General features: G+C 41.1%; 1 protein-coding gene across 8 annotated transcripts in view; it reads right to left on the minus strand.

Moving 5' to 3' along the window:
- PLPPR1 (phospholipid phosphatase related 1) overlaps nt 1-14,727 on the minus strand; it is a 641,182-nt gene that overhangs the window by 41,649 nt on the left and 584,806 nt on the right. For all 8 annotated transcript variants that reach the window (XM_060299950.1, XM_060299949.1, XM_060299951.1 and 5 more), the window contains one exon: nt 4,586-4,774. In XM_060299950.1, coding sequence (XP_060155933.1) covers nt 4,586-4,774 — 189 coding nt within the window. The remainder of the gene's footprint in view (nt 1-4,585; nt 4,775-14,727) is intronic.

Here is a 14,727-nt window from a genome sequence, read left to right on the forward strand (position 1 = left end):
CATTTTTCACCCAGAGAAGCAAAGGAATGGAACGGCTGACTCAGGGTTCCATACTTGAAAACTAGAGTAGAACTGTAGGTCCTTAATACTCGGTTCACTATCCATTGGCCATATCCCCGTGGCTTCCCATCAGAGCATTTGACCCCACGTCAGTTTGTGTCCTTTGGGGAAAAGGAACTGGTGGAAGATATGTGATCAAAATTTGTAGGCGGAAGAAGAGTTTTTGCTGAAACTCTTAGAATGAAAGATCTATCATTTTTACCCAAAGAGAAGAGAAAATTCATCATAAAGTTCTGTTTTGTTTTTTGGCCATGTGTGTTTTTGTTTATTAGAATTGCTAGTTTCAAGTCTTATTAAAGATTGGTTATTTCATAATTATGTCAGAAGAACTGGAATGTTTTAAAAATATATCTTTCAATTTGAAAATACTGCATTGATGTAGAATTTAAACATACGTATATATAACACAGAAGAAAAAAGACTGTACCATTAGCACTCAGAGATGACAGCTATACATTTTTAGTTTCTTACTAGTCTTTTATGTGTAATTATAAATTTGGGATTATACTTGTAACACACATGCTGTCTTGTTAGGGTCTATTAAATATTCAGACCCACAGACAACCACATGCTTCATCTGGCACTGGTCCACTTGGGAGGAACAATAGCTTGCCAACAGGGCAGCATCACATGCTGCTCTTTAGCACATGCCCTTGCAGTGGTCCAGTACAGTTCAGCTGCAAGGAGACTGCAGACATATCAGAGGACACAGGAGCCACCAGCTTAAAAGACTCATCATGTCCCATAGGAGTCAATATATGGTATAGCAACTCCATAGACATAGCTTCCAAGTTCCCACACTGGACGTGCCAAGTGTCCAGAGTCACTGTACTTGGAAGTCACAGCATGGCACCTTTTCAGGTAATTATAGTTCTCTGAGTCCAGATGCAATTCACCAATCAGGGGTTAATTTTGCCTAGTAACATAGCTGATACATATCTTTTTCTAAGGAAACAGAGCTAGAAAACTAAGGGAAGTTCAAATTCTCTTATAAAAGAGAAAAACTTTTATCTGCAATACTATATACAATTTTTTAGCCTTCATAAACATCATTTCACTACATCACAAGCAGTTTCTTTGCTATTAGAGGTTTTTCAGAAACATGACTGCCCAAAATGTGTTTAGACAATCCTCTAGTGCTGTGTATTTAGCCAAGTTTTCCTTCCACTCTTAAAACTATCACTGACATGAACATCCCTATATACAAATCTTTGTATTTATATAAAACTCTGGTTATCTCCTTAACATAAATTCAGGGCATGGAATTAATGACTGGGTCTGAAGTTTATAAAACTCTCAGTACATCTCGACCAGCTGCTCTTCAGAAAGAAAATGTCGGTTTACATTTGAATTGTATGAAGGTATCTGCACCTTTAACAACACGGGTTAAACTTTAAAACATTTGCCAAACTTATATTGGAAAAATACTGTATTTAAAGTAATTTTTCTTTGATAATTGATGAGTTTAGAAATGTTTATATGCATACAGTCAATTTATTGTTGTTAATTGTCTATTTTTGTCCTTTCTCATTTTTATTTTGGGAAGCTCATCTTTTTAAGTATTAGAAATATTTACATTGGAGTCTCATGCTGCAAAACTGTTTTGCAGTCTTTATTTACTTTTTCTTTTGGTAGAAATGCTTATTTTCAGGTAGACAAATCTATCCATCCTTTTCTATCTGCCTGCAACAACATTCCTAATTGAGGATGCTTTTGTGGGTGTGTATGTAGACTTTCTAAGTGTTTGAAATCCATATTTTTCTCACCTCATAATGTGCATTGAAAAGCTTTCCACTTATTTTAAGGCTCTGGAACAGTTTAAATAGTTATTCTTTTTTATTATTAATTTATTTTTGTCTGGGTTTTTATATTTGCGTGGGGTCTTCGTTGCTGCACGCGGGCTTTCTCTAGCTGCGGCGAGCGGGGGCTACTCTTCATTGTGGTGCGTGGGCTTCTCATTGCGGTAGCTTCTCTTGCTGTGGAGCATGGGCTCTAGGCGCGTGGGCTTCAGTAGATGTGGCACAGGGCTCAGTAGTTGCGGGCTCTAGAGTGCAGGCTCAGTAGTTGTGGCACACGGGCTTAGTTGCTCCGCAGCATGTGGGATCTTCCCGGACCAGGGTTCGAACCTGTGTCCCCTGCGTTGGCAGGCGGACTCTCAACCACTGCGCCACCAGGGAAGCCCAGCTATGGGTTTTCTATCCCTTGAAAGTTTGAAGGAATTTGTACTATAGTTATGTGTCCCCAGTACTATTTTGTGCAATAAATTTTAGACATGTTTAAAAATTTGTATTCATTTATTCAGCTTTTCTACATTTTTAAAGGCATTGTTAGTAAGTTATCTTTTCATAGAATATTATCAATTTTATTGAGAAGTAAGCATGTATTGGCATAGAATTGAATATACAATTTAAATAAAACTACAGTGTAGACTTTAAAGGTTTATATATTTTTGCTTATATATTCTTTCTTTCTTTTTTTTTAACTTTTGCCTTTCATATATTAGACTAACCAGGGGGTTGTACATTTTACTTATTAATCCTATTGTTTTCTGATTCCCTGATTTTTCATAATTTTTATTGATCTGTTTCCCTTTCTTTCCTTAAGTGTTTTTGTTTTTTTTTTTAAAGGGAAAAAACTCTATAATTACAAAAAGTAATTGCAAGAGAACCTAGGCAATGATGTTTCCTGGGACTGGGAAGAAGAGAGGAAAATATGTTAGTCAGTCAATGGATCACTCAAGGATTTATGTCTGAGTACATGAGAAAATGATATGTTTATGTCACAGGAAGAAACCAGGACCTGATTCCAGACTAATTCTAGGACTAGGTAGAGCTGCCATTAAACCATTACAGATAGAACCCAATGTGGCCTCCAGGTTTTTTCTGAGGAGTGAAGTGTGTCACCTTTTAAGGTACTTAGAAGGGTGTCTTTTATGCTTTCTCTTAGTCCTTGGGCTGGTGAGAAAGGAAAAGGGAAAGGTAAGAGGAACACAGAGATCTGCCGTCCTCTGGGAGAGGGCACATCCCCCATCACTCTAAAGAGGAGGTGATACCAGGGTTTCAGTGGAATCTTCTTCTCTGCAGGGAGAGGAAGTTGGTCTGTGATCCTGAAGACGGTAAAGATCGGTTTCCAGCCAGGTTCTCTGTTTCCCCGACTTCTAACCATTTAGTCCATGACAGACGCTGTGCCAAGTCATTTGTATGAAGCGTCTTATTTAGGTCTTGACAACTCTGTGAAATAGGCGGTCACGTTATTCCCATTTTGGGGGGAGGGAACAGTAGAGTGACTTGCCTGAAGTCATATAGACAGGATGTGAACTCTGGAAGGTCGGACTGCAAAGCATGTGTTTTTAACCACTGTGATAGATCATGTTTCATCACTGCTGACCGTAATTCCTATGGTGTAGCCTTATTATTTAAGGGGGAACTTGTCAAGTCTAGGATCAACGATCAAAATGAACTTAAAGTACTACGACTCATTATGTCCATATTATTTCCTCCTCACAATTCTATTCTACTTCTCATCTTAAAGCAAATAAAACATTTGCATAGAAAACAATACTCGAACTGAATGTCTGAGCAATCAGTACATTCCTCAGCGTGCCAGTCGGTATTTTTATTACTGCTCCGAGGAGAGGGGAGTGGGAGAGGGCAGGGAGGGGAGGAGGGAGAGTTGGGGGGGAGGCAGCTTTGGCAGAGAAAGGGAGGAAATAATAACTGAAATTACGTCCCAAATAATCTGACGTTGTAGCATGTTCAGACACAGAAATGTTTATTTAAAAACACTCACAAAGTCATTTTTTTAAATCAAATTAAGATGTCTAAATGCTAAATCATTTTACCAGACAATACGGATCTATGAGCTTTATGCTTTTGAAATAGTCTTCCAAGAGGCCTGTCTGCCACTTTTTTTTTTTTTTGCCTCTTGAGAGAGAAGAATGCAATCAATGAAGGTAAATTTGCAACTTAATTGAATGTGATGTAATGTGAGCAGAGCCAGAGCCGCCCAGAACAATTCACAGCAGACTTCAGGTCAAGGGGTTTCTTTCATCTCTGGCCTCTCTGGAAGTTCAGTCAGAAGAGCAAGAGATACAGGCCTGGGGGATTCTATTCCACTCTGATTGAGGCTTTGTATCAAGGCCAGCATTTACATTCAAGACCTCTCCTGAATACACACAACGCACAGCATATTTTTTCAGGAGTACAGTAGCTGTTCTTAACCTGGCAGCCACTCAGGCCTGTTCATTTAAAAAATATATACGTATGACATTCAGACATTCTTTTAAAAATATATATGCATATATATTTAAATTCAGGAACCAAAAAGCAAAAGCCACCTATAAAAGACAAGACCTGTCTTAATGAGATTTTATGCACAGCTCTACTCACTCTGTTTGGGCTGAAACAGGGCATGCCTGATAAGGCTGCTGGTGAACGCCCAGGAAGAGAGGAAAGAGGAGAAAAGGCAGACAGAAAATGTTGTTTAGGATCCAACAGTAGAGAAGGAAATCCTTTTCTGTACTTACAATAGCAGTTGGGGTGGCAGCCAGCACACAATAGAGCACCAGAGGGGTGATGAAACTTTCTTCCTCTGTCCCCGGGTAAGGCTTCATTAAGTCTCCGTCCTGACAGAAGAATCCTTGGATATGCACCTGAAAAGTGTCAGTGCATTCGAAGTAGTAGGCAAGCAGCACTGTCCCAGCCATGATGACAAGCTGAAAATACAGCATGGCCACACAGAGACATTAGCAGGGCTTCGGAGCAGCGCCCGCCCCTCAGAGCACACTCTCTCCATCACCCAGCAGCTCTCCTTGTATTGGTATTGGCAAGTGTGTGCGTGCCTGGCTCCCTGGGCTCCGGGCTCAGGGAGTGTGTGCTTACTTGTCTGCCTTGTAACATCTGTTACATAAACCTTCCAGAAAAGAATGAACAGCTCCCACCTGAGAAGCAGACCACAGCAAGGCTTGTAGAGAGACCCAGGTTCTGCTGCGCCCCTCTCAGGGGATGCATGGGACCAAGGCAATACTGCCATTCAGGACAGAGGTGGAAAGTCAAAGGATAGTGGCATATGAATTGGCAAGATGTAGGGTGAGATCTGTTCGTGGGCAATTTCATAAAATGTTAGAGATAGACTCACTTTTTTATAAAGTATTAGAGGCAGGTAAATGACGCACGAATGAACAAACAGGAAAGCTGAAGCCTAGAAAGGTTAAGGGAAATCTTCAGAACCTACATTACCGCTGTGGATGAAAACACTGTACAGGTATCCTATATCAGTCACAACTTTTATCCTTTTCCAAAAAGATGTTGCCTTTATTCCAAAATGCTTTCTACCAGTAAGTAAAGGACTTTACTGATGATCACATCTTATTATAGACATATATCCTTCATAAGGTTTGGACACAAAAAAGGGACACAATTATCCTTTCATTTGATTCAGAAATGTCCCAGATACTCACCGAGGTTTAGATGTAGCCTTTAATAGGTATGAGGAGTTGGGGGAGTATGGAAATGCCATTATTTTTCTCATTCCCATTAGGAAACACCGAATGGCAAGATGAGACGGTGATAAAGGTAGACAGAAAAGAGGTCTTTGAGGTTACGAAATTACAGAAAGTTAAGCTGGAAAAGATCTTGGAGATCCTCCCATCTAAAATTCTTATTTCATAGATGAGAAAACAGAGGCCCAGCAAGGAGAACCGACGACAGCTGGATTTTCCAACAAGGAAACCAAACATGTCCTTAGACTGACAATCAGCAAAGCAGGGAAACTAAAATGGGGAAAAATATTTTAAAATGTTGATTTGTTTAAAAGTATCAAAGTAATCATTTTGGGAGAAGAATCAGAACTTGGTAGGGCATCTTTGTACATCCTTTATGGCTTAAAAATTGTTTCTATTTGGAAGTACATAAGGGGCAGGGAGGGGGAAACCATAATCTTTTAGGTTTTAGTCTCAAGTTCTTATTCCAGCCCTGGAATGACTAATATAAGGTCACATAGCTAGTTAGTGTTAGACCCAGGACTAGAATCCCACATTTTCTGATCCCCAGGGGGCAAAACACCTGGGTCACAGCATCAAAATCGCATCATACACAAAAGTGTGGAGAGTTGTGGGGGGAGGCAAAGTAGCTCAACTCCAATGCAGAGAGGCACCATTTGGCGTCTTTATCCATGTTCATATCCATTTCTTTAGCCACCACACTGAAGCAGAGCCTTGAACTTTGCCCACTCTCTCACACCTGCTTCTGGTACGTTGGCTCTGCAATTCCTCCTCTAGCAGAAGGCATCATTTTCTTTAAGGGTCATTTGGATTAAGAATCTTCCCTCAGGACTTCCTAGTGGCACAGTGGTTAAGAATCCACCTGCCAATGCAGGGGACATGGGTTCAGTCCTTGGTCCAGGAAGATCCCACGTGCTGCGGAGCAACTAAGCCCGCAAGCCACAACTACCAAGCCCGCATGCTGCAACTACTGAAGCCAGCGCACCTAGAGCCCGTGCTCCGCAACAGGAGAAGCCACCACAATGAGAAGCCCGCGCACTGCAAAGAAGAGTAGCCCCCACTCGCCACAACCAGAGAAAGCCCGCGCACAGCGACGAAGATCCAGTGCGGCACCCGCCAACCAAAAAAAAAAAAAATCTTCCCTCAACCTTCCATTTTCTCTAACTCTTTGGTTAGAAGCCTTTTCTCTTTGGTTCAGAAGCCTCGAGTATCTCCAGCGTTAACGTGTCTAAAGTACAAACGCCTAACCATCCTGTTATAAAGGTCTTTACCTTTTGGCTGTATCCATCACCACCTTTATCTCCAGGTAGGCTCCAAATCATACTTTGCAATCACTCTCTCTCACACATGACTTGTTTCTGGCTCTACAAGGATTTTGTTCCATTATCTGACATGTTCTACCCCTTCTCCCCCAGTGGACCTCCTGGCACAACTTCTGACCATCCAGTAATCTCTAGACATTCGCGTGTGTTTCTCTGTGCCTGAAGTTGTTTATTGGCACGTGTAAATTGCCAATGCTCATGCCCGCCATCTCTACTGTTTCAAGCATTTTGTTTATTTCTTATCTCTTCAGCAACAGAGAAGAGACTTGGATAAGGATGTTTCCTATAGGAATGGGAGATAGGTGCTCCCAAGCTGCCCCACTGATTGGTGCTCTTGCTAGTAGCTAGTTTATAAAGTCAAGGCCATGACGTTTCTATTTCTTTTGTGCTGCACTAGTCAATTGAGTCGACCCGACAGGAGGGAACCTAGCCAGTTGACGCGGATGTTTTGGAGCTAACGCTAGGATTCCAACAGTTTGGGGGCTCTGCCTCTGGGGCTGTTTCTGTCTCCTGCACAGCCTTGATCTGATTTCTCTGTATCTCATCCATGTGGCAGGAAACATATTTCTCTCTCTCAGCTTCATCAGCCCTTAGGAGAAATAAGCTTGGAGAACAGGCAGGATCGATGGGGGCTTTTTGGATAAAACAAAAACAAAAATGGCATCTAGCTTCCTCTATTGAGGAAGAATATTATATTTTACAAGGGACATTTGTGCTACCACTTCCATTTAAAAGAGAAAAAGGTGAAAATGAAGTAAATGAAAGCAAAATAGTGTGTGTGTGTATATATGTATATGTATGATCTCTCTATACACGATCTATATGTATATATATTATATATGTATATATATTATATATATGTATATATGTGTATATATACGTAAGAAGACTCAGAAAAATGAAGAATAGAAACTTTTAAAACAGAATTGTCTTAACATCAAATACATCATAATCAACAGTAACAATAAAAAAGCCAAGGTCAATATATCTAAATTTGCTATACATAGAAAAAATCTTGAAGAGCTGCTTGGCCAATTTAACTATGGAAACAGCATTCAGAGAGAACTGAATGAATGAATGAATCAAGTGCAGGGCATAAAGAACAGAGAACCTTGGAGACGCAGGGTGGTAGAGGTAGATGGGAACTTCCACAGCCTACAGGACAGAACTGACCCATCAGCATGAGTCACCTTGGCCTTGGTTCCTCCCCTGAGCAGCCAGAAACCCCTTCCTGTCACTTTAAAGCCATCCTCAAGCTCCCTGGAGAGTCCTCAATAAAATACCAGTTAGAGATGCACAGAAGCAAATATAGAACAATTTGGATCTTGATTTCTAGGTTTCTTTTCTATTGAACATTCTCTTGCGACCATATATTAAAAAGAAGCTCATGCATTTACTGCAGGAACAGAAACAGCACGTTGATTCTGCTTCCACAAGCAGAGAGCTCTGCCTTGCAGCACTGATGACACACAATTAGCCGTCGGTGTCCTCCCTTCCTCTGCCCTCTCCTGGGCCATGATTCATCACTGTCTACGTTTGTGTCACTCGTGCCAGCTGGCACACTTGCCGTCTCCGCTGCCTTCTCCAGCCCCATTTAGGGAGGCATGGAGGGAGGCCATAATGTTGGTGTCACATGAGCAGATGGTGAGGCTGTGCTGGACCCAAGTGCTGGTGGAAGGGTTGACGGTATTAGTGTGAAAAAAGCAATTATGGATGTGGGGAGATAATGAGGTAGAAGGAGCTCATGTACCAGGGATTTACCTCAGCTGTTGCTTTCTAAGAATGACAACCCGATATATGAAAATGCATTAAATCCTGATCATTCCACAAAGATTCAGAAGGCAGAAGCCAGCAATATCTGAAATCCAGCCCCTCAGAGTTGAGAATACTGTGTTTCTACCCAGGTTCTCTGCTGATTGGAGAAAAATGAATGTCACAGAGGGATAAGTGGGGAGGTCACAAAGCTGAGAGAAGAGGCTGAGATGACAAGTACGTTTTTCTTTGGTCGGTAGTCTGAAGCAATTGTGGACCACTAATTTATATGACAGGATACAAGCTGGGAGAGCAGGGGATAGATAAATGGTGCTATGGCTCATGTGAGTATGTATGTGTGTCCAGGGATGTAGGGGCAGACACATGACGTGGAAATGAGAGGACTGGTATCTGGTCTGGAGTGTAAAGGGCATAGTTTGAACTGGGGACTCCTGGAGCTAGGTGACCAACCATCTCAGTTTGCCCAGGACCAAGGGGTTTCCTGGGGCATGGGACTTTTCAGTGCTAAAATGGAGGTAGTCTTGAACAAACTGGGGTGCTAGGTCACTCTACCTGAGACAATGTTTCCCTCCCCAAAGAGCTTTCTTATTCTGGTCTGGCCAGGAGCTATCAAGACCAATGTCAATTAATCAGTCAACCAACAACTGTTTCTGAAAACCGCCTCTGTGTTCAGTTCCGAACTAAGTGCTGTGAAGGCGAGGAATTCTCAGACATGCTCTCTAACCTCAAGCAATTTGAGATCAAGCTAAGTGGGGAGTGCTCGCCAATACAGGAAACAGACAGTGATCTGTAGGAGGGCGTCAGCTGATCCCAAGCTGGGTTTCATACATGGCTGCATAGGTTTGGTGAGGGATGGGTATTGGCAGAAGGAGAACAAGGGAAGGGGCTCCTGCGTGGAGAAGGAGTGAGGGCAAGGGGATGGAGAGGGCAGCGTGGCATGTGTTCAGGATATTGGTTTTGACTAAGCCTCAAGGACATATGTTCAATTCCATAGCAAGATGGGATAAAGGAAACTCAGCAGAAGGAACGCTGCATCCGAGAGCTGAGGTGATAAGGTTTGTCAAGGTTGTGATGAGAAGCAAAGTCTTAGGACTCCAGGGGATAGTACACGTTAAAGATTTGCATGTTGTTCAGTATTGAGGAAGCATGTTAGGCACAAGGGTCAGTAGCTGCACGAAAGGGCTGGGCTGGGCAACCCTCAAGTGGCACTGACGGAAGTGGGAAACAAGGTAGTAAGTTAGAGGGGAAACACCTGAGAAAACTGACAGTGGAAACACCTGAGACCTCACTGGGAGCCCTTAGAAGTAAGGATAACACTTTGAGAGGGGCTGAAAGTTCTCCAAAAACAACATGGGCAAGATCCAAGGAGAAGAGGAAGGAGTAGGAGATGGAGGGGGACGTGATGGTGACGGTACAGGTGATGACCTATATTATGCATGCGTCCCAGGAACTTTTGTAAGCGCTTGACATAAATTAACTCTTCTTCTGCCCAGCCACCTTCTATGTGGTACGTATATTATTTCCATTTTATAGAAGAGGAAACAGGCGCAGAGAGATGAATGAATTGCATTAAGGTCACACAACTTGGGTTAACCTAGGATGATTACTATAATTATGATGTATTTCTCCACACAAACTTGGGCAGCCTGGGAAAAAGCAGCTTACAAATACGTCAGCGTAATATTAAGGGCTAAACTATGTGCTACAGACTCGAGTACTTTATTCAAATGTCTCCTAGTATCAATTTCATCTGTATGAAGGTTAATAATAATTCATAAATATGCACTGAGGCATGTTTATGTATTCTCATTTTGTTCCAAAAAGACGTTATACCAACTTCCACCAAATAAAGTAAGCAAGCATCCAAGAGCAGTTGGAACAGAAGAAGAAATAAATATGGAGACAGGAGTTACATCCCTGAGTATAAGTTGTCTAATAGTCAACACAAAAAGGAAATACTGGTCATTTTCACATTTCACAGTAGCTATATGATAAAAACCAACCAGCGGTTGAAGAGTAGAATCTTTCTGATATAGTGACTGGATAGGAATTCATCCTGAGTTCTCATAAGGGACATGATAAACAATGACAATACTGAGTATGTTGGTGCCGTTCTTTATATGGGACCTCATATCAACTCAACATAGGCCAATGACATCACATCAAAGCTAAATGCACAAAAACAATAGTGTGAGATAGAAGGGAGGAGGTCAGCATTATGATTCGGTCTAGGTTGAACTTGAGAGATACAGCACAACGAAAGGTTAAGGCTGCTAGGCTGGAAACCTGCTCTGCTGCTTTTACTAGGTGTGTGACTTAAATTCCCGTGCCTCTGTTTCTTTGTTAGTAAAGTGGGGCTGATAATGCTACAGCACCTACCTCTTCAGGTCATCATGAGGATTAAATGAGGATTGTGTGGTATTTAGAACAGTATCTGACTCATAATAGTAAGCATGTTCTAAAAGAATGGGTAGACTATACATTCTTCACTCCTTCCTAATTATAGTTTCTCTCAGGTTAGGTTTTTAAAAACTACTGGGTAGCAGTGAATTAGATACTGCCTTTTAATAAGTTTCCTGCTAGTGAAATACAGACCTGCATCTTGTTTTAAACATGGATTTCATTGTTTAATAATACTACAATGTTATTATTAGAGTAGACTAGCGGAAGGAACCTTTGCTCAGGCTACTCTCTGTAGGACAAATCTTTTAACCTTTCCTCATCCCGGTTTCTTCTGTGAAAAAAGATTGAGTTACTTTTCAGGGTTGTAATGAGAACTGAGGCTATTACACATAAATATCATTGACACTATTTTGGCACATAGTAGATGCTTAATAAATGACATCCCTAGTTATTATTAGCTTCATTTAGTGTTACTGTGTCTTATATATGTCCCTTATTGTGGTTTTCCAAACTGCAGGTCTCAAACCATTAGTTGATTGTGAAACAAATGTATACAAGGTAGGGTTCAACTAGAATTTTTTTTTTTTCACGGTCGCGGGCCTCCCACTGTTGTGGTCTCTCCCGCCGCGGAGCACAGGCTCCGGACGCGCAGGCCCAGCGGCCACGGCTCGCGGGCCCAGCGCTCCGCGGCACGCGGGATCCTCCCAGACCGGGGCACAAACCCACGTCCCCCGCATCGGCAGGCGGACTCCCAACAACTGCGCCACCAGGGAAGCCCTCAACTAGAATTTTTTAGTGAAAAAGAATGGAATAGAATTGAATATAGTAGAGTTTTATACATAGTAAGGACAAGTGTTTTCTTCTCAATTTTATTGAAGTACAGTTGATTTGCAATGTTGTGTTAATGTCTGCTGTACAGTAAAGTGACTCAGTTATACATATATACATATTCTTTTCCATTTTGGTTTATCACAGGATATTGAATATAGTTCCCTGTGCTATACAGTAGGACCTTGTTGTTTATTCATCCTGTATATACTAGTTTGCATCTGCTAATCCCAAACTCCCAATCCTAAGGACAAGTGTTTTTATGTGAAACTTTTGTTGAGTATGTAACATATAGGCAGAGGGAGAATGTATAATACAAAGTGAAATATATTTCTTACTATGGGTTGTATTTAAAAATCCTTCAATAAAATGTGATTTTATTAGATACTTGTCTCATCATAAGCAATTTCTTATACTTTAGTGCCTAAGGCACGTAGGTTCAAATCGCAAATCCACTAATTACTACTGTATGTCTTTGAACTTAACCTGTCTATGCCTTAGTTTCCTCACCTGTGAAATGAGTTCTCATGAGAGTGGTATGAGAACTATATGATTAAGTATATCAAAACCACTTAGCAGGCACTCAATAACTGTTAGCTGTTATTTTATTAAGACTTAAGTAGAATATATATTTTTTTCTGAATAAGCAAACAATACCACATGCACTAAAATACATAAGAGAATATGAAGTCATCGCATTAGCCAGGACTGAATAATCAACTAGTTCTTCCATCTATAAAATGATGCTTCTTGACAAGCATCTTATTTCCACAAATATGAATTTTCAAGAGTCAAAGTATTCTTAGTCTTGCTATTTGCAAATGATATTATCTCAAGATATGAAGGAATAAAAATAAAATACTAAGCAGTCGGTCCTCTTATCAATGTATTTGATCACTGATTGTCTTATATTTTTGTATTTATGAAAGATTTTAAAAAATTATTGTGGTAAGAACACTTAAAGTGAGATCTATCCTCTTAACAAATATTTTAGTACCATATGTTATTGTTGACTATAGGTCCAATGTACAGCAGATTTCTAGAGCTTCTTCCTTTTGCTTAACTAAAACCTCATGCCAATTGATTAGTAACTCTCCATTTCCCCCTCAGTCCGGGATCTTTTAACTAATAGGCAATTAAAGTGTGGTTAAGAATGACATCCTCCTGTGAAAATTGAAAAACCTACGATGGACCCAGTGCATGCATATGAGAATTCATTCCTTCTTTAAGGAGAACCAAAGGTGTACCCATAGGCAAGGATATGTAGATGAAATGAGACTGTTCAGTTATTCAGCCAGTATTTATTGAGTGCCTACTGCTTGCAGACATTGGGGAGTTTCAGTCATTGAATAACAAATAAAACTTACAAAACACATGATTTTGGGGCTCATGGGGATTTCTGTGGGGGAGACAGATATCATAAAAGCAAACCCAAGGGAATGATAATAATGACTCTCATTGACCCCATAACCAACTACATACCTTGAAATGCATTCTGTTACACGATCCTCATGCCACCCTGTGAGATGATGAGTCACCCTCATTTAAAGCAGAGTATGTTCATCCAAGCTCACAGAACTAGTGAGCGGTGGAGCCAGGATTTGAACCTCTGGTGTCAATTAAGCATTAAGAGATGATGCCTGTAAAATGCTTAGCCTAATGCCTACTTAGTAAGTACTCAGTCCTTTCTCTTACTCTTTGATTTCTGTTCACTTGTCCTTTTCAATGCTTCTTGACGTGGCTCTGGGGTAGGAGTGGGGGTTGACTGATCGCCACCCCCATCACTTTCCTTTCTTGGTATTTAGGAGCACTACTTTCGCCTGCCTCTCACCATACTGGCTCCTTTCATTTTTCCTTTTCTTCTACCTGGTCTGTAAATGGTAGTGCTCTCCTAGGACCTATCCTTTCCCCTCTTTTCATTTTCTTTCCATGTATTCTTCTTGGGAGATCTCATCTTTCTATGGCTTCCACTCTTATATTGATTCCATTGACCCTCATATTATCATTCTCGGTCCTGTTTACTCTCCTGACCACCAACCTTGTGCTCCACAGACACTCCAGATACCACAAGTCTGAAATGAAATTCAGCATGTCTTCTCCCCTCAATGTGCAACTTCTCTAGAGTTCACTATCCTGGTAAATCCAACCAACATCTTCTCAGTCACCCAGGCTAGAAATCTCAACATCATCTTAGACACTTCCACTTCCTCCAGCTTTCTTGTTCTTCCCACCCCATACTTGGTCAGCTCCCATGTCTTCTTACTGTAGTGCCCATCCTGTGTATCTCATTTTTCCTATGCCAACTGCCATGTTCTTATGCAGGCCTCCATATTCTCTCATCTACACTACTGAAATCTTGTCCTACCTGCTCCTGCTGCCTTTGAGATCTCAACCCCTTTATGCCATTAGTTACCCTGCTACTAAAGAGTTATGATTCTAAGGCACAGCTATGATTGTGTCTTTCTACTCCAAAATCTTCAGTGATAAGTATTTCAGATAAATCAAGCAATTTTCTGTCTATTTTAACACACTGGGCTCTGTTCCACTCATGTTTTTGATAATGGAGAGAAGCCTGCCATTTGAATAGAGACCAACCCAGGAAACCCCATCAGGCATTGCTCCTCAGGTAGCAGAAAATACACAGGTCTACCTCTCAGCCTGGGCTGACTACACCTCCCTATTTGGCCACTCCTTAAAGAACAAATGCAAATACCATAACCTTGTCTTTGCGTGTGTGTGTTTCCATCCTCCAGCATCCTGTTGGTTATTAGTGAATGATATGAAGAAATGTAGAGTGTATGATAATATTTTCAGGTAGATTTATAGCTACACTGAGGAAGG

Source organism: Globicephala melas, chromosome 6 (genome assembly GCF_963455315.2).
Source record: "Globicephala melas chromosome 6, mGloMel1.2, whole genome shotgun sequence".
NCBI lineage: Eukaryota > Metazoa > Chordata > Mammalia > Artiodactyla > Delphinidae > Globicephala > Globicephala melas.